Source organism: Delphinus delphis, chromosome 7 (assembly GCF_949987515.2).
Source record: "Delphinus delphis chromosome 7, mDelDel1.2, whole genome shotgun sequence".
Taxonomy (NCBI): domain Eukaryota; kingdom Metazoa; phylum Chordata; class Mammalia; order Artiodactyla; family Delphinidae; genus Delphinus; species Delphinus delphis.
The window spans coordinates 112970467-112989538 of record NC_082689.1 but is presented as its reverse complement, the minus strand read 5'-3'; the positions used below and the strand labels follow the sequence as shown (position 1 = coordinate 112989538).

At 38.0% G+C, this 19072-nt stretch overlaps 1 protein-coding gene across 6 annotated transcripts in view; it reads left to right on the top strand.

Moving 5' to 3' along the window:
- The window catches only part of LOC132428722 (E3 ubiquitin-protein ligase HERC2), a 228869-nt gene that overhangs the window by 125078 nt on the left and 84719 nt on the right, over positions 1-19072 (top strand). For all 6 annotated transcript variants that reach the window (XM_060017026.1, XM_060017023.1, XM_060017024.1 and 3 more), the window contains 3 exons: positions 5038-5228; positions 5943-6048; positions 6137-6228. In XM_060017026.1, the coding sequence (XP_059873009.1) occupies positions 5038-5228; positions 5943-6048; positions 6137-6228 (389 nt within the window). The remainder of the gene's footprint in view (positions 1-5037; positions 5229-5942; positions 6049-6136; positions 6229-19072) is intronic.

Here is a 19072-nt window from a genome sequence, read left to right as displayed (position 1 = left end):
AATAATGTTGCTGTGAACATTGATGTACAAATCTGTTTGAGTCCCAGTTTTCAAAACTAGGAGTAGAATTGCAGGGTCATTAGGTAGTTCTTTTAACTTTTTGAAGAACCACCAAAATGTTTTCCATACTGGCTGCACCATCTTACATTACTATCAGCAATGTTTTTGCTGTTTCAGTTTTTCCACATCCTTACCAACATTTGTTATTCTCTTCTTCTTCTTTTTTTAAAAATTATAGCCATCCTAATGGGTGCAAAATAGTATCTTGTGATTTTGATTTGAGTTTCCCTAATGACATTGAGCCACTTATCATGTGCTTTTTGCCATTTGTATATCTTTTGGGGGAGGACGTGTCAATTCAATTTTAAAACTTTTGATACTGAGTTGTAGGAGTTCTTTATATATTGTGGACATTAAATCAGATATGTGATTTGCAAATATCCTATTCTGTGGGTGGTTTTTTCACTCTCTTGATAGGATTCTGTGATACAGTTTTAAATTTTAATGAAATTTAATTTATTGTTTCTTTTGTTGCCTGTGCATTTGGTGTCATACTTACTTCTGGGTCAACTTAAGAAATCATTGCTTAAATCCAAAGTTGTGAAGGTCAGACCCTATGTTTATAAGAGGTTTATAGTTTTAACTTTAGGTCTTTTAATTTAGGTCTTTGAACCACTTTGAGTTAATTTCTATGCATGGTATAATGTATAATTTCATTCTTTTACACGTGTATCCAATTTTCCCAACACTATTTGTTGAAAAGACTGTCCTTTCACTACTGAATGGTCTTGGCACCCTTTTTGAAAATCAGTTAACCATAGATGTGAGAGGTTTTTTTCTGGGCTCTCGATTCTATTCCATTGGTCTATTTGCCTATCCTTACATCAGTACCACACCATACACAGTGATTATGATAGCTTTTGTAGTAAGTTTTGAAATTGGGAAATGTGAGTCCTCCAACTTTGTTCTTTTTCAAGATTGTTTTGACTATTTGGTGTCCCTTGGAAGTCAGTATGAATTTTGGGATGGAGTTTTCTGCATCTGCAAAAAACAATATTTTGATAGGAATTGCATTGACTCTGTGTATCACTTTGGACAGAATTGTCAGTTGTCTTTCCATTTACTTAGGTCTTCTTTAATTTCGTTCAGCAGTGTTTTGTGATTAGTGTGTAAGTCTTATGGGTTCTTGGTTAAATTTATTCCCAAGGGTTTATTTTTCATGCTATATTAAATTAAATTATTTTTTAAAATTTCCTTCTTGGAATATCTGTTGCTAGTGTATAGAAATATACACTACACACCTACAGTGCATATTTTCAACACACTTTGTGTGTTGAATTTATTTCCAGCAACTTTGCTGAATTTATTTATTAGCTCTGATGGGGTTTTTTGGTGGCGTCTTTAGGGTTTTCTGTATGTAAGATCATGTTGTCTGTGTTTAAGAGCATGTTGTCTGTGAACTGGGATAGTTTTACTTCTTCCTTTCCAATTTGGATACCTTATATTTCTTTTTCCTGTCTTATTGCTTCAGCTAGATCTTCCAGTACTACATTGAAGAGAAGTGGCAAGGGTAGGCATCCTTGTCTTGTTCCTGGACTTAGTGGGGAAACTTTCAGTCTTTAAGCACTGAATATAATGTTAGCTGTGGGCTTTTCATAAATAGCCTTTATCATGTTGAGGAAGTTCCTTTCTAGTCCTAATTTGTAATATTCTCTTATCTTTATGAAGGAGATCTGTAGAATCTGCAGAGCAATCTCCTTTTCAAGGCTAACTTTGAATACTTCGTTTTGTTTTTGATCAGCCTGCCATGGGTTTATCAATTTTATTAGTTTTTTCAAAGAACCAACTTTTGGCTTTGAATTGCTGTCTCTCATATTTTTTTCATTTCTTTTTCCTGTGGAATTTAGGTTTACATTGATTCCGCACCCCACCCCCGCCCCAAATGCTTAGTTCATTAATTTCTCACATTCATATTTTCTAATATATGAACTTAAAATTTTAAATTTATCTTTAAGCATGGCTTAAGCTGTATCCTGTAATGCTGATATGTAGTAATATCTCATCATCATTCATTTAAAAGTATTTTTAAAATTGAATTGGAATTATTTTCTTATATTCATTGATACTTAAATTTTCAAACATGTCAGCATTTTCTACCTCTATCTGTTTATTGGTTTCTGCATTGCATTCAGATTGTGTATCCTGCCTGATCTTTGACATTTTGGGGGAAACTTCTGTATGATCATAAGACTCAGCATATAATGGGATTTTACACATGTTTTATGCATGCCTGAAAGAATGTCTCCTGCAGTTTTATGGTGAAGTTAGTGTTTGCTTAGTGTATCTTTTTCTAGCCTTTTACCCTCAATATTTCAGTAATCTTGTGATTAGTGGAGGTTGTAGATAGTTCTGTTTTTTTAAAAAATTCCAATGTGATGATCTTTGTCTCTTATTTGGATCTTTTAGATATTTATTTACAGTTAAGGCAGTTACTGAAATATATTTTTTTAATTGATCAACTTCTTAGTGTTTTTTTTTGTTGTTGTTCTGCCTGTTTTCTGTTCCATTTTTTCTCCATTCCATCTTCCTTTGGACTGATACATTCTTTATTAGTTAGCCAACCACCGCCTCCCCAACACACACACTTGGCTTAGAAGTTACACGTTTAGTGTGTATTCATATACTATATGAGTAGTGTATGTTATATGCATTTTTGGTATTAGTAGTTACTCAAGATATAGTGACATCCTTTTTTGACTTATAAAATCTAATATTATTTAGTACTTTTACCCTCCTCCTAAGCAATGCAAGGACCTGAGATCCCTTTAACTTCATTAACCCTCATTCTGATTTAAATTACCATGGTTTTATTATTGTGTTTAAAAACTTTACACATGTAAATTTTAAACAACACAAGGCATATGATTGTTATTTTCTGTAATATTTGTCAAGATTTTTTTCACATACTTAATATTGTAGTTTTTTTCTATTCCTTTTTGTGTGTTTCACTTTTCATCCATCATCATTTTTCTCCTGCCTGAAGAATGGCCCTTAATATTTTCTTTAATGCATCTATGTGGTTATGAATTCTCTTTTTATGTGTCTTTATTTCTCCTTTATTTTTGAAAAATATTTTTGCTGGGACTTTTAGCACTTTAAAAATACTGTTCCATTGTAATTTGGTTTATATTTTTTCTGCTGAAGTCAGCTGCAAGTGTAGTTACTGTTCCATTAAAGCTATTCAGTCTTTGTATTTCCCCTTAGCCTGCTTTTGAGGTACTCTTGTTTCTATCTTACACAAATTTTATGTGTGTGTACATATGTGTTTCTTTGTATTTATCTTTCTTGTAGTTAGTAGAGCTTATAATTAATTAATTTTCCAGCTTTTTTGAGCTTTAATTGACATATGACATTGTGTAAGTTTAAAGTGTTCAATGTGATGATTTGGTACATGTATATTGCAAAATGATTACCACAGTAAGGTTGGTAGTTAACACGTCCATCACCTCACATAATTACCCTTTTTTGTGTGTGTAGTAAAAACATTTAAGATCTTCTCTTCCAACTTTCAGAGTAGGGCTTTTAAAATTTGTGCCTTGATATCTTTTGTTGGTCTTGGGAAGTTTTCCATCAGTCAATATTTCTTCCAGTATTATTGATGCCCTATTTTCTTTTCCTTCTTTTTTGGGGCTCCTCTTTCACCTGTTACTCTTATCTCTGTCTTCTAAGTCTTTTACCTTCTCGTTTATGTTTTCTAAACTTTTGCTCTTCAGTTTTTCATTCTAGATATTTTTTACTAATTCTGTTTTCACCTGAGTCTAGTCTGCTCATAAACCTATTCATTGAATTTTAAATTTTAATTACTGTATTTAACAGTTCTAGTCTTTCTTTCTTTTTTAAAAAATAGTTTCCAATTCTCTGCTGAGATATTCAGTGTCTTTTCAAACATAGTAAGTATAGTTATTATAAAATTTGTATCTTATAACTCTAATATCTGGAGCCTCTCTGGGTCTCTTTCTATTGTCTGTCATTCTCATAGCTTTTAGTCATGTTTTCTTGTCTCACATTCCATCATGTACTGGACATTATGTTTAAAAAATTATTTCTTGAGTCAGTTTGAGGCCTAAGATATTATCTTTCTCCACGGATTGGGGGGAGAGGGTTGTTCTTCTAGGTAATTGGGGTAAGTAACTATGTGGGCTCACTTCAGTCCAGTTTCGTTGATTGAGGTGATTTCATGCAGAGCTGCAATCTGAACACAAACAGTCAACCCTGTAGAGTTCACCCTTCCTCTAGGGGTTCTTCCTGTTGGGATCCCAGCCCAAAGTGTGAGTTTTTCTGTGGCCATCCCCTTCTTTCCTGGTGAGCTCTGGACTCCGGTTCCTGGCCCCCTCGCCCTAGGAAGCCATCAGAAGTGCCATGTGTCCTCTTTAAGGTTCTCCTTAGAAACTGATAAATACACCGGGGAAAAGCAGCCTCTGATCCATGGGGCACTCATCTTGACACCTTTCATCTCAGCCTTTCTCTGATTTTGGTCCCATAATTCTGTATCACCTTGTTAACTCTGATACTTTCAAGATTTATTCATCTTTAAATGTTTTGTCTGCCTCTAGTTGTCCTCAATGGGAGAGCTAGATGAATTTCCAGATATACCATTAATGGAGGTAGAAACTTCACAAATTTGTTTTTGTTGCATTTATGAAAGGTTTTTTGATAAGAATGTTTTCTGTAAGCACAGTTACTGAACTTGCCCCCCAGCTGCTTATATGTATCGTTCTATCTGGAAATGTATCACTCTGTTGTTACTTGAGAGAGTCAAGTGGAATAAATCAGCATTATATGAACTTTGTCTCATAAATTGGGGTTAAATACCTTGAATAGGTTTTTTGCAGTCATTTTAGATATTTATTAGCTCCTTTTAATTTGGAAACTTACTATTTTCTTGAAGTAAGGAGCTCAACACTATGTAATATCTATTTCTTGGTTGTGAAGGTTCTGTCCCACAAGTATTAACACTGTTTGACCGCCATTAAATAGGACAGTCTGCAATATTTTGTGGCCGTTCTGGAAAACAGCTGAAGCGCTCTCACAACAGTCAGCCAGGAATGCTGCTGGACAGCTGGGCACGGATGGTGAAGAGCCTAAACGTGTCATCCTCTGTGAACCAGGCTTCCCGTCTCATTGACGGCAGCGAGCCCTGCTGGCAGTCCTCGGGCTCACAAGGAAAGGTAGTGTGCCATGGGGACACTTCCAGAAACACTTCATTTAGATGGCTTAACCTTTTAGAGCTTCAGCACGAACTTTGAAAAACCTACTAAGTTATACTGTGATGGCACCTCTCAGTACTCATTTTGTATTTTAGTTCATAATTACTTTAAAGTTTCAGAGTAATATGCCATCCAGCTTTCATTGTCAGAGATTTTTAAACAATATCGGTAATAGATTTTATATAACTGATAGAGGGTATAATAGGGTTTGTTTTGTTTTGTTTTATTCCCCCACATAAAATGTATGAGTTCAGATTCTGCTTCTGGTTAGAAGTTCTTCTAATATATCCTAACAAATATGTGTTTATCTTTGGAATGCTGTTTTAATCGCACTTACATATGGGTGTGCCTTATCTAGACATGCAAGTTAGACTTGGAGAAAGGTGCTTTCCCTCCACTTTGACTCTAGTGTTTTCTATAACCTACTCTTTGATGGGTATTAAGGGACCACCCTAAGTCAGGAGTCTATAAACACATGACTTCTGGGGCTTAGAGGGAGACATTCTTCTAATAAACAAGTAATGCTCTTGTTTCTGCCAGCTTAAAGGCAAATTCTGTCTCTCATGTGAAATTATATATTTAAAAAATCTCATTGAGAGTCAAGCTTTAGTGATACTTTCCAGCTAAAATATAGCTGAATTTTACTAAGAAGGCTTTTTTTTCTTTTTTTTAAAGCATTGGATTCGTTTGGAGATTTTCCCAGATGTTCTTGTTCATAGATTAAAAATGATAGTGGATCCTGCTGACAGTAGTTACATGCCTTCCCTGGTTGTCGTGTCAGGTACTTGAATTACTTTACTCAAAAAATATCTTCTATCATATAATAAAAACTCCTTTGTCTGATTCCTTTACCCCATTTTTCTTCCTAGGTGGAAATTCCCTAAATAACCTAATTGAATTAAAGACAATCAACATTAACCCCACTGATACCACAGTGTCCCTTCTGAATGACTCCACAGAGGTAAGTAGAGTCTCCATACTGTTCTCCATAGTGGCCGCACCAATTTACATTCCCACCACGGTGCAGAAGGGTTCGCTTTTCTCCACACCCTCTCCAGCATTATTATTTGTAGACTTTTTAATGTTGGCCATTCTGACTGGTATGAGGTGATACCTCATTGTACTTTTGATTTGCATTTGTCTAATAATTAGTGATATTGAGCACCTTTTCATGTGCCTGTTGAGCATCTGTATGTCTTCTTTGGAGAAATGTCTGTTTAGGCCTCCTGCCCATTTTTTGATTGGGTTGTTTGTTTTTTTGATACTGAACTTCATGAGCTGTTTGTAGATTGTGGAGATTAATCCCTTAACAATTGCATCATTTGCAAATATTTTCTCCCATTCTGAGTGTTGCCTTTTTGTTTTGTTTATGGTTTCCTTTGCTGTGCAAAGACTTTTGAGTTTAATTAGGTTCCATTTGTTTATTTTTATTTTCATTACTCTAGGAAGTGGGTCAAAAAGGATCTTCCTGTGATTTATATCACAGAGTGTTCTGCCTATGTTTTCCTCTAAGAGTTTTATAATAATCCAGCCTTACATTTAGGTCTTTAATCCATTTTGAGTTTATTTTTGTGTATGGTGTTAGGAAATGTTCTAATTTCATGCTTTTACATGTAGCTGTCCAGTTTTCCCAGCACCACTTACTGAAGAGGCTGTCTTTTCTCTATTGTCTATTCTTGCCTCCTTTGTCAAAGATAAGGTGACCATATGTGCGTAGGTTTATTTCTGGGCTTTCTGTCCTGTTCCATTGATCTATATTTCTGTTTTTGTGCCAGTACCATACTGGTTTTGATGACTGTAGCTTTGTAGTATAGTCTGAAGTCAGGGATCCTGATTCCTCCAGCACTGTTTTCCTTTCCCAAGATTGCTTTGGCTTTCGGGGTCTTCTGTGTCTACATACAAATTAAAAAATTTTTTTGTTCTAGTTCTGTGAAAAATGCCATTGGTAATTTGATAGGGATTGCATTGATACTGTAGATTGCCTGGGGTAGTATAGTCATTTTCACAATATTCTTCCAATCTAAGAACATGGTGTATATTTCCATCTGTTTGTGTCATCTTCTGTTTCCTTCATTAGCGTCTTATAGTTTTATGAGTACAGTAAGTCCCCTATATACGAACCTTCAAGATGCGAACTTTCAAAGATGAGAACGTGTGTTCACATGTCCAGTCATGTAAGTTAGTTCACGTCTGGCATACATTGTCACATGTGTGCATCCTCTACAAGTGGTTATGCTTTTGGATACTTTACAGTACTGTATAGACTACAGTAGTACAGTATCTTTCTTTTTTTTTCTTTTTTCCGCCCCCCCCAAAGCGTGTGCACACTCACACACACACACACACACGCAGTAGATAGTGGAGTCCACATTTATAGCAAAGGTATATTCATATACTGTTTTTTTTTTAGGGTTCCCCAACCTTTTATTTATTTATTTTTTTACATCTTTATTGAAGTATAATTGCTTTACAATGGTGTGTTAGTTTCTGCTTTATAACAAAGTGAATCAGTTATACATATACATATGTTCCTATATCTCTTCCCTCTTGCATCTCGCTCCCTCCCACCCTCCCTATCCCACCCCTCTAGGTGGTCACAGAGCACCGAGCTGATCTCCCTGTGCTATGCGGCTGCTTCCCACTAGCTATCTATTTTATGTTTGGTAGTGTATATATGTCCATGCTACTCTCTCTCTTTGTAACAGCTTACCCTTCCCCCTCCTCATATCTTCAAGTCCATTCTCTAGTAGGTCTGTGTCTTTATTCCTGTCTTACACCTAGGTTCTTCGTGACATTTTTTCTTTTCCTTAAATTCCATATATATGTGTTAGCATATGGAATTTGTCTTTTTTTTCTGACTTACTTCACTCTGTATGACAGACTCTAGGTCCATCCACCTCAATACAAATAGCTCAATTAAATTTCCTTTTATGGCTGAGTAATATTCCATTGTATATCTGTGCCACATCTTCTTTATCCATTCATCTGATGATGGACACTTAGGTTGTTTCCATCTCCGGGCTATTGTAAATAGAGCTGCAATGAACATTATGGTACATGACTCTTTTTGAATTATGGTTTTCTCAGGATATATGCGCAGTAGTGGGATTTCTGGGTCATATGGCAGTTCTATTTGTAGTTTTTTAAGGAACCTCCATACTGTTCTCCATAGTGGCTGAACCAATTCACATTCCCACCAGCAGTGCAAGAGTGTTCCCTTTTCTCCACACCCTCTCCAGCATTTATTGTTTCTAGATACTTTGATGATGGCCATTCTGACTGGTGTGAGATGATGTCTCATTGTAGTTTTGATTTGCATTTCTCTAATGATTAATGATGTTGAGCATTCTTTCATGTGTTTGTTGGCAGTCTGTATATCTTCCTTGGGGAAATGTCTACTTAGGTCTTCTGCCCATTTTTGGATTGGGTTGTTTGTTTTTTTGTTATTGAGCTGCATGAGCTGCTTATAAATTTTGGAGATTAATCCTTTGTCAGTTGCTTCATTTGCAAATATTTTCTCCCATTTTGAGGGTTGTCTTTTGGTCTTGTTTATGGTTTCCTTTGCTGTGCAAAAGCTTTGATGTTTCATTAGGTCCCATTTGTTTATTTTTGTTTCTCTAGGAGGTGGGTCAAAAAGGGTCTTGCTGTGATTTATGTCATAGAGTGTTCTGCGATGTTTTCCTCTAAGAGTTTGATAGTTTCTGGCCTTACATTTAGGTCTTTAATCCATTTTGAGCTTATTTTTGTGTATGGTGTTAGGGAGTGATCTAATCTCATACTTTTACATGCACCTATCCAGTTTTCCCAGCACCACTTATTGAAGAGGCTGTCCTTTCTCCACTGTATATTCCTGCCTCCTTTATCAAAGATAAGGTGACCATATGTGCATGGGTTTATCTCTGAGCTTTCTATCCTGTTCCATTGATCTATCTTTCTGTTTTTGTGCCAGTACCATACTGTCTTGATTACTGTAGCTTTGTAGTATAGTCTGAAGTCAGGGAGCCAGATTCCTCCAGCTCTGTTTTTCGTTCTTAAGATTGCTTTGGCTGTTCGGGGTCTTTTGTGTTTCCATACAAATTGTGAAATTTTTTGTTCTAGTTCTGTGAAAAATGCCAGTGGTAGTTTGATAGGGATTGCATTGAATCTGTAGATTGCTTTGGGTAGTAGAGTCATTTTCACAATGTTGATTCTTCCAATCCAAGAACATGGTATATCTCTCCATCTATTTGTATCATCTTTAATTTCTTTCATCAATGTCTTATAATTTTCTGCATACAGATCTTTTGTCTCCTTAGGTAGGTTTATTCCTAGATATTTTGTTCTTTTTGTTGCAGTGGTAAATGGGAGTGTTTTCTTGATTTCAGTTTCACATTTTTCATCATTAGTGTATAAGAATGCAAGACATTTCTGCACATTAATTTTGTATCCTGCTACTTTACCAAATTCATTGATTAGCTCTAGTAGTTTTCTGGTAGCATCTTTAGGATTCTCTATCTATTGTATCATGTCATCTGCAAAGAGTGACAGCTTTACTTCTTCTTTTCCGATTTGGATTCCTTTTATTTCCTTTTCTTCTCTGATTGCTGAGGCTAAAACTTCCAAAACTCTGTTGAATAAGAGTGGTGAGAGTGGGCAACCTTGTCTTTTTCCTGATCTTAGTGGAAATGCTTTCAGTTTTTCAACATTGAGGATGATGTTGGCTGTGGGCTTGTCATATATGGCCTTTATGTTGAGGAAAGTTCCCCCTGTGCCTACTTTCTGCAGGGTTTTTATCATAAACGGGTGTTGAATTTTGTCGAAAGCTTTCTCTGCATCTGTTGAGATGATCATATGGTTTTTCACCTTCAATTTATTAATATGGTGTATCACGTTGATTGATTTGCATATATTGAAGAATCCTTGCACTCCTGGAATAAACCCCCCTTGATCATGGTGTATGATCTTTTTAATGTGCTGTTGGATTCTGTTTGCTAGTATTTTGTTGAGGATTTTTGCATCTGTGTTCATCAGTGATACTGGCCTGTAGTTTTCTTTCTTTGTGACATCCTTGTCTGGTTTTGGTATCAGGGTGATGGTGGCCTCGTAGAATGAGTTTGGGAGTGTTACTCCGCTGCTGTATTTTGGAAGAGTTTGAGAAAGACAGGTGTTAGCTCTTCTCTAAATGTTTGATAGAAGTCGCCTGTGAAGCCATCTGGTCCTGGGCTTTTTTTTGTTGGAAGATTTTTAATCACAGTTACAATTTCAGTGCTTGTGATTGGTCTGTTCATATTTTCTATTTCTTCCTGATTCAGTCTTGGCAGGTTGTGCATTTCTAAGAATTTGTCCATTTCTTCCAGGTTGTCCATTTTATTGGCATAGAGTTGCTTGTAGTAATCTCTCATGATCTTTTGTATTTCTGCAGTGTCAGTTGTTAGTTCTCCTTTTTCATTTCTCATTCTATTGATTTGAGTCTTCTCCCTTCTTTTCTTGATGAGTCTGGCTAATGGTTTATCAATTTTGTTTATCCTCTCAAAGAACCAGCTTTTAGTTTTATTGACCTTTGCTATCGTTTCCTTCATTTCTTTTTCATTTATTTCTGATCAGATTTTTATGATTTCTTTCCTTCTGGTAACTTTGGGTTTTTTTAATTCTACTTTCTCTAATTGCTTTAGGTGCAAGGTTAGTTTGTTTATTTGAGATGTTTCCTGTTTCTTAAGGTAGTATTTCATTGCTATAAACTTCCCTCTTAGAACTGCTTTTGCTGCATCCCATGGGTTTTGGGTCGTCGTGTCTCCATTGTCATTTGTTTCTAGGTATTTTTTGATTTCCTCTTTGATTTCTTCAGTGATCACTTCGTTTTTAAGTAGTGTATTGTTTACCCTCCATGTGTTTGTATTTTTTATGGATCTTTTCCTGTAATTGATATCTAGTCTCACAGCGTTGTGGTCGGAAAAGATATTTGATACAATTTAAATTTTCTTAAATTTACCAAGGCTTGATTTGTGACCCAAGATATGATCTATCCTGGAGAATGTTCCATGGGCACTTGATGTGTATTCTGTTGTTTTTGGATGGAATGTCCTATAAATGTCAGTTAAGTCCATCTTATCATTTAAAGCTTGTGTTTCCTTATTTATTTTCATTTTGGATGATCTGTCCATTGGTGATAGTGTGGTGTTGAAGTCCCCTACGATGAATGTGTTACTGTCGATTTCCCCTTTTATGGCTGTTAGTATTTGCCTTATGTATTGAGGTGCTCCTTTGTTGGGTGCATAAATATTTACAATTGTTATATCTTCTTCTTGGATCGATCCTTTGATCATTATGTAGTGTCCTTCTTTGTCTCTTCATATAGTCTTTATTTTAAAGTCTATTTTGTCTGATATGAGTATTGCTACTCCAGCTTTCATTTGGTTTCCATTTGCATGGAATATCTTTTTCCATCCCCTTACTTTCAGTCTGTACGTGTCTCTAGGTCTGAAGTGGGTTTCTTGTAGACAGCATATACGTGGGTCTTGTTTTTGTATCCATTCAGCCAATCTGTGTCTTTTGGTGGGAGCATTTAGTCCATTTACATTTAAGGTAATTATCGATATGTATGTTCCTAGTCCCATTTTCTTAATTGTTTTGGGTTCATTATTGTAGGTCTTTTCCTTCTCTTGTGTTTCTTGCCTAGAGCAGTTCCTTTAGCATTTGGTGTAAAGCTGGGTTGGTGGTGCTTAACTCTCTCAGGTTTTGCTTGTCTGTAAAGGTTTTAATTTCTCCATCAAATCTGAATGAAATCCTTACTGGGTAGAATAATCTTGGTTGCAGGTTTTTCTCCTTTATCACTTTAAATATCTCTTGCCATTTCCTTCTGGCTTGCAGAGTTTCTGCTGAAAGGTCAGCTGTTAACCTTATGGGGATTCCCTTGTGTGTTATTTGTTGTTTTTCCCTTGCTGCTTTTAATATGTTTTCTTTGTATTTAATTTTTTTTTTTTTTCGGTATGTGGGCCTCTCAGTGTTGTGGCCTCTCCTGTTGCCGAGCACAGGCTCTGGACGCGCAGGCTTAGTGGCCATGGCTCACGGGCCCAGCTGCTCTGCGGCATGTGGGATATTTCCGGACCCGGGGCACGAACCCGTGTGCCCTGCATCGGCAGGCGGACTCTCTACCACTGCGCCACCAGGGAAACCCTGTGTTTAATTTTTGACAGTTTGTTTAAATTGTGTCTTGGCGTATTTCTCCTTGGATTTATCCTGTATGGGATTCTCTGTGCTTCCTGGACTTGATTAACTATTTCCTTTTGCATATTAGGGAAGTTTTCAACTATAATCTCTTAAAATATTTTCTCAGTCCCTTTCTTTTTCTCTTCTTCTTCTGGAACCCCTATAATTCGAATGTTGGTGCGTTTAATGTTGTCCCAGAGGTCTCTGAGACTGTCTTCAGTTCTTTTCATTCTTTTTTCTTTATTCTGCTCTGCAGTAGTTATTTCCACTATTTTATCTTCCAGGTCACTTATCCGTTCTTCTGCCTCAGTTATTCTGCTATTGATCCCATCTAGAGTATTTTTCATTTCATTTATTGTGTTGTTCATCATTGTTTGTTTCATCTTTAGTTCTTCTAGGTCCTTGTTAAATGTTTCTTGCATTTTGTCTATTCTATTTCCAAGATTTTGGATCATCTTTACTATCATTATTCTGAATTCTTTTCCAGGTAGACTGCCTATTTCCTCTTCATTTGTTAGGTCTGGTGGGTTTTTATCTTGCTCCTTCATCTGCTGTGTGTCTTTCTGTCTTCTCATTTTGCTTATCTTACTGTGTTTGGGGTCTCCTTTTTGTAGGCTGCAGGTTTGTAGTTCCCGTTGTTTTTGGTGTCTGTCCCCAGTGGCTAAAGTTGGTTCAGTGGGTTGTGTAGGCTTCCTGGTGGAGGGGACTAGTGCCTGTGTTCTGGTGGATGAGGCTGGATCTTGTCTTTCTGGTGGGCAGGTCCACGTCTGGTGGTGTGTTTTGGGGTATCTGTGGACTTACTATGATTTTAAGCAGCCTCTCTGGTAATGGATGGGGTTGTGTTCCTTTGTTGCTAGTTGTTTGGCATAGAATGTCCAACACTGTAGTTTGCTGGTCATTGAGTGAAGCTGGGTGTTGGTGTTGAGATGGAGATCTCTGGGAGATTTTCGCCGTTTGATATTATGTGGAGCTGGGAGGTCTCTCGTGGACCAGTGTCCTGAATTTGGCTCTCCCACCTCAGAGGCACAGCACTGACTCCTGGCTACAGCACCAAGAGCCTTTCATCCACACGGCTCAGAATTAAAGGGAGAAAAAGTAGATAGGAAGAAAGGAAGGAAGGAAGAGGGGAGGGAGGGAGGCAGGAAGGAAGGAAGGAAAGAAAGATAGAAAGAAAGAAAGAAAGAAAGCAGGTAAAATAAAATAAGATAAAATAAAATAAAGTTATTAAATTAAAAAGTCATTATTAAGAAAAAAATTTTGTTTGAAAAAGAAAAACAAAAACGGACGTATAGAATCCTAGGACAAATGGTGGGAGCAAAGCTGTACAGACAAAGTCTCACACAGAAGCATACACATACACACAAAGAGAGGAAAAGGGAAAAAAATAATAAATCTTGCTCTCAAAGTCCACCTTAATTTGAGATGATTTGTTGTCTATTCGTGTATTCCACAGATGCAGGGGACATCAAGTTGATTGTGGAGCTTTAATCCGCTGCTTTTGAGGCTGCTGGGAGAGATTTCTCTTTCTCTTCTTTGTTCTCACAGCTCCCGGGGTTCAGCTTTGGATTTGGCCCTGCCTCCGTGTGTAGGTTGCCGGAGGGCGTCTGTTCTTTGCTCAGACAGGACGGGGTTAAAGGAGCAGCTCCTTTGGGGACTCTGGCTCACTCAGGCTGAGTCAGAGGGGGGAGGGGAGGGAGGGGCATGGAGTGCGGGGCGAGCCTGCGGCGGCAGAGGCCAGCGTGAGGTTGCACCCACCTTAGGTGCGCCATGTGTTCTCCCGGGGGAGATGTCCCTGGATCCCAGGACCCTGGCAGTGGCGGGCTGCACAGGCTCCCCGGAAGGAGGTTGTGGATAGTGACCTGTGCTTGCACATAGGCTTCTTGGTGGCGGCCACAGTGCGTTAGCATCTCATACCCGTCTCTGGGGTCCGCAGTTTTTTTTTTTTTCACATCTTTATTGGAGTATAATTGCTTTACAATGGTGTGTTAGTTTCTGCTTTATAACAAAGTGAATCAGTTATACATATGTTCCCATATCTCTTTCCTCTCGCGTCTCCCTCCCTTCCACCCTCCCTATCCCACACTTCCAGGCGGTCCGCACTTTTAGCCGCGGCTCGCACCCGTCTCTGGAGCTCCTTTAAGCAGCGCGCACCAGGAAACAAAGAGGGAAGAAAAAGTCTCTTGCCTCTTCGTCATGTCCAGACTTTTCCCCGGACTCCCTCCCGGCTAGCTGTGGTGCACTAACCCCCTGCAGGCTGTGTTCATGCCGCCAGCTCCAGTCCTCTCCCTGTGCTCCGACCTCTCCCTGAAGCCCGAGCCTCAGCTCCCAGCCCCGCACGCCCTGGCAGGTGAGCAGACAGGCCTCTCGGGCTGGTGAGTGCCGATCGATACTGATCCTCTGTGCGGGAATCTCTTCACTTTGCCCTCGGCACCCCTGTTGCTGTCCTCTCCTCCGCGGCTCTGAAGCTTTCCCCTTGTGCCACCCGCAGTCTCCACCCGCGAAGGGGTTTCCTAGTGTGTGGAAACCTTTCCTCCTTCACAGCTTCCTCCCAGTGGTGCACTCCTGTCCCTATCCTTTTGTCTCTGTTTATTCTTTTTTCTTTTGCCCTACCCAGGTACGTGGGGACTTTCTTGCCTTTTGGGAGGTCTGCGGTCTTCTGCCAGCATTCAGTAGGTGTTCCGTAGGAGTTGTTCCACGTGTAGATGTATTTCTGGTGTATCTGTGGGGAGGAAGGTGATCCCCACATCTTACTCTTCCGCCATCTTCCCCTCGTCCCAGTATCTTTATTTCAAGCCCCGGATAGGCTCTATGGCCTCTATTATGTTGAGGTATGTTCCCTCTATGCCCACTTTCTGGAGAGTTTTTATCATAAGTGTGTGTTGAATTTTGTCAAAAGCTTTTTCTGCATCCATTTGAGATGATAATACGGTTTTTATTCTTCAATTTGTTAACGTGTGTATCACACTGATTTGCGGATACTGAAAAATCCTTGCACCCCTGGGATAATTCTGCTTGATGATGGTGTATGATCCTTTTAATGTATTGTTGGATTCGGTTTGCTAGTATTTTGTTGAGAAGTTTTTTAAAATTTATTTATTTATTTATTTATTCATTTGGTTGAGCCAGGTCTTACTTGCAGCAGTCAGGCTCCTTAGTTGTGGCTCGCAGACTCCTTAGTTGCGTCACGTGGGCTCCTTAGTTGTGGCAGGCAGGTTACTTAGTTGTGGTTCGAGGGCTCCTTAGTTGTGGCTCACCAGCTCCTTAGTTGTGGCACATGGGCTCCTTAGTTGCGGCAGGTGGGCTCTGTTAGTTGAGGCTCACAGGCTCCTTAGTTGCGGTTCACCAGCTGCTTAGTTGCAGCATGCAGGTGGGATCTAGTTCCCTGACGAGGGATCAAACCCAGGCCCCCTGCATTGGGAGCATGGAGTCTTAACCACCCGCGCCACCAGGGAGGTCACCTGTTGAGGATTTTTGTGTCTATGTTCATCAGTGATAATTGCCCTGTAAATTTTCATTTCTTGTGTGTGTGTGTGTGTGTGTGTGTGTGTGTGTGTGAGATATCTTTGTCTGGTTTTGCTATCAGGGCGATGGTGGCTTCATAGAATGAGTTTGGGAATGTTCCTTCCTCTGCAGTTTGTTTTTTTGCAGTAGTTTCAGAAGGATAGGTGTTAACTCTTCTCTAAATGTTTGGTAGAATTCACCTGTGAAGCCACCTGGTCCTGAACTTTTGATTGTTGCAAGTTTTAAAATCACAGATTTAGCACATAATTAACTGAAAAGCTTTTGCACAGCAAAGGATACCCTGGAGAAAACGAAAAGACAACCTATTGAATGGGAGAAAAAAATTGAAATGGTATGACTGATAAGGGATTAATATACAACATATATCAACAGCTCATACAACTCAACAGCAAAAAACCAACCCAATTAAAAAATGGGCAGAAGAACTGAATAGACATTTTTCCAAAGAAGAAATGCAGATGGCCAACAGGCAGATGAAAAGATACTCAAAATCACAAATCATTAGTGAAATGCAAATTAAAACCACAATGAGATATCACCTCAGACCTGTCAGAATGGCTGTCATCAAAAAGAACACAAATAACAAATGTTAGCGAGAATTGCAGAAAAGGGAACACTTGTACACTGTTGGTGGGAATGTAAATTGGTACAGGTATATATCCGAAAAAGATAACATGTACCCCAATGTTCATAGCAACATTATTTACAATTGTCAAGATAGGGAAGCAACCTAAGTGTCCATCAACAGAAGAACGGATAAAGATGTGGTACATAAATACAATGGAGTACTGCTCAGCCACAAAAGAGAATGAAAATTTGCCATTTGCAACAACATGGAGGGACTTGGAGGGCATTATGCTAAGTGAAATAAGTCAGACAGAGAAAGACAGATACTGTATGATATCACTTACATGTGGAATCTAAAAAATACACCAGTTAGTGAATATAACAGAAAAAGAAGCTGAGTCACAGACATAGAGAACAAACTAGTGGCTACCAGGGGGAGAAGGAAGAGGGGAGGGGCAATATAGGGGTAGGGGGTTAAGAGGCACAAACTATTAGGTATAAAATAAGCTACAAGGATATATTGTACAACGTGGGGAATATAACAGATACAGAGTATAACCTATAAAAATTGTGAATCACTATATTGTATACCTGTAACTCACATATTATTATATATCAGCTATACATCAATGAAAAATAAATTGCTTAATTGATTTAAAGAAGTCACAGATTCAATATCAGTACTTGTAATTGGTCTGTTCATACTTCCTATTTCTTCGTGATTCTGTCTTGGGAGATTATACCTTTTAGGAATTTGTCCATTTCTTCTAGGTTGTCCATTTAATTGGCATGTTGTTGCTTGTAGTAGTCTCTTATGACCCTTTGTATTTCTGTGCTCTTGGTTATAACTTCTTTTTCATTTCTGATTTTATTGTTTCCGGCCCTCTCCCGTTTTTTTCTTGATGATTCTGACTAAAGGTTTATCAATTTTTTTTTCTGTTTTCAGAGGACCAGCTTATAGTTTCATCGATCTTTTCTATTGGTATTTTAGTCTCTATTTCATTTATTTCTGCTCTGATCTTTATGATTTCTTCTCCTAACTTTGGCTTTTGTTTGTTCTTGTTTCTCTGTTTGCTTTAGGCATAAGGTTTGTTGTTTATTTGAGAACTCCCCTCTTAGAATTGCTTTGCTGCATCTCATAGGTTTTGGATCATCATGTTTTTATTTTCATTTGTCTGTAGGTATTTTCTGATTTCCTCCTTGATTTCTTCAGTGATCCACTGGCTGTTTAGTAGCATATTGTTCAGCCTCCATATGCTTGTTTTTTTTGCAGTTGTTTTCTTGTTGATTTCTAATCTCATAGTGTTGTGGTCGTAAAAGATGCTTGCTATTATTTCAGTTTTCTTAAATTTACCAAGGCTTGCTTTGTGGCCTAGCATGTCATCTATCCTGGAGAATGTTCCATGTGCACTTGAAAAGAATGTGTATTCTGCTACTCTCAGGTAGAATGCTTTATAAATATCAATTAAGCCCCTCTGGTCTAATATGTCATTTAAAGCCTGTGTTTCCTTACTGATTTTCTGTCTGGGTGATCTGTCCACTAATGAAGGTGGGGTATTAACATCCCCCACTGTTATTGTGTTACTGTCGATTTCTCCTTTTATGTCTGTTAATGTTTGCCTTATATGTTGAGATGCTTCCCTGTTGGGTGAATATATATTTACAATTGTTGTATTTCCTTGGATTGAAGAAGATATAACATTTCTTCCCCTCATTTTCAGTTTGTATGTGTCTCTAGATCTGAAGTGAGTCTCCTATAGGCAGCAGATATATGGGCCATGTTTTTGTTTCCATTCAGTCAGTCTGTGTCTTTTGGTTGGAGCATTTAGTCCGTTTACATTTAAGGTATTTATCCATATGTATGTTCCTATTGCCGTTTTGCTAATTGTTTTGGATTTGTTTTTGTAGGTCTTTTTTTCCCCTTTCTTCTTTTGTTTTCTTCTGATTTGATGTATATCTTTAGTGTTATTTTGCATTCCTTTTTCTTTTTTGTGTGTATTTCTATTACAGGTTTTTGTTTTGTGGTTACTATGAGGTTTTTGTACAGCAGTCTAGTTAAATATGTGCTTGTTTTAAGTTGCTGATCTCTTAATTTCAAATGCATTTTAGATACCCTGCATTTGTACTCTTCTCCCCTCATGGTCACTGCTTTTGAATTCATATTTTACATCTAATTGTTTTGTCTATCCCTTAAACCCTTATTGTGGGTACAGATGATTTTACTCCTTTTGTCTTTTAACCTCCCTACTAGCTTTGTGTGTGAATGATTTCCTACTGTATGTTTACCTTTACTAGAGAGCTTTTCCATTTTGTAATTTTCTTGTTTCTAGTTGTGTCGTTTTCTTTTCCACCTAGAGGAGTTCCTTTAGCATTTGCTGTAAAGCTGGTTTGATGTTCCTGAATTCTTTTAGCTTTTACTTGTCTGTAAAGCTTTTGTTTTCTTCATCAAATCTCAGTGAGAGCCTTGCAGTGTAGAATATTCTTGGTTATAGGTTCTTCTCTTTCATCACTTTATATTGTGCATTCCCTTC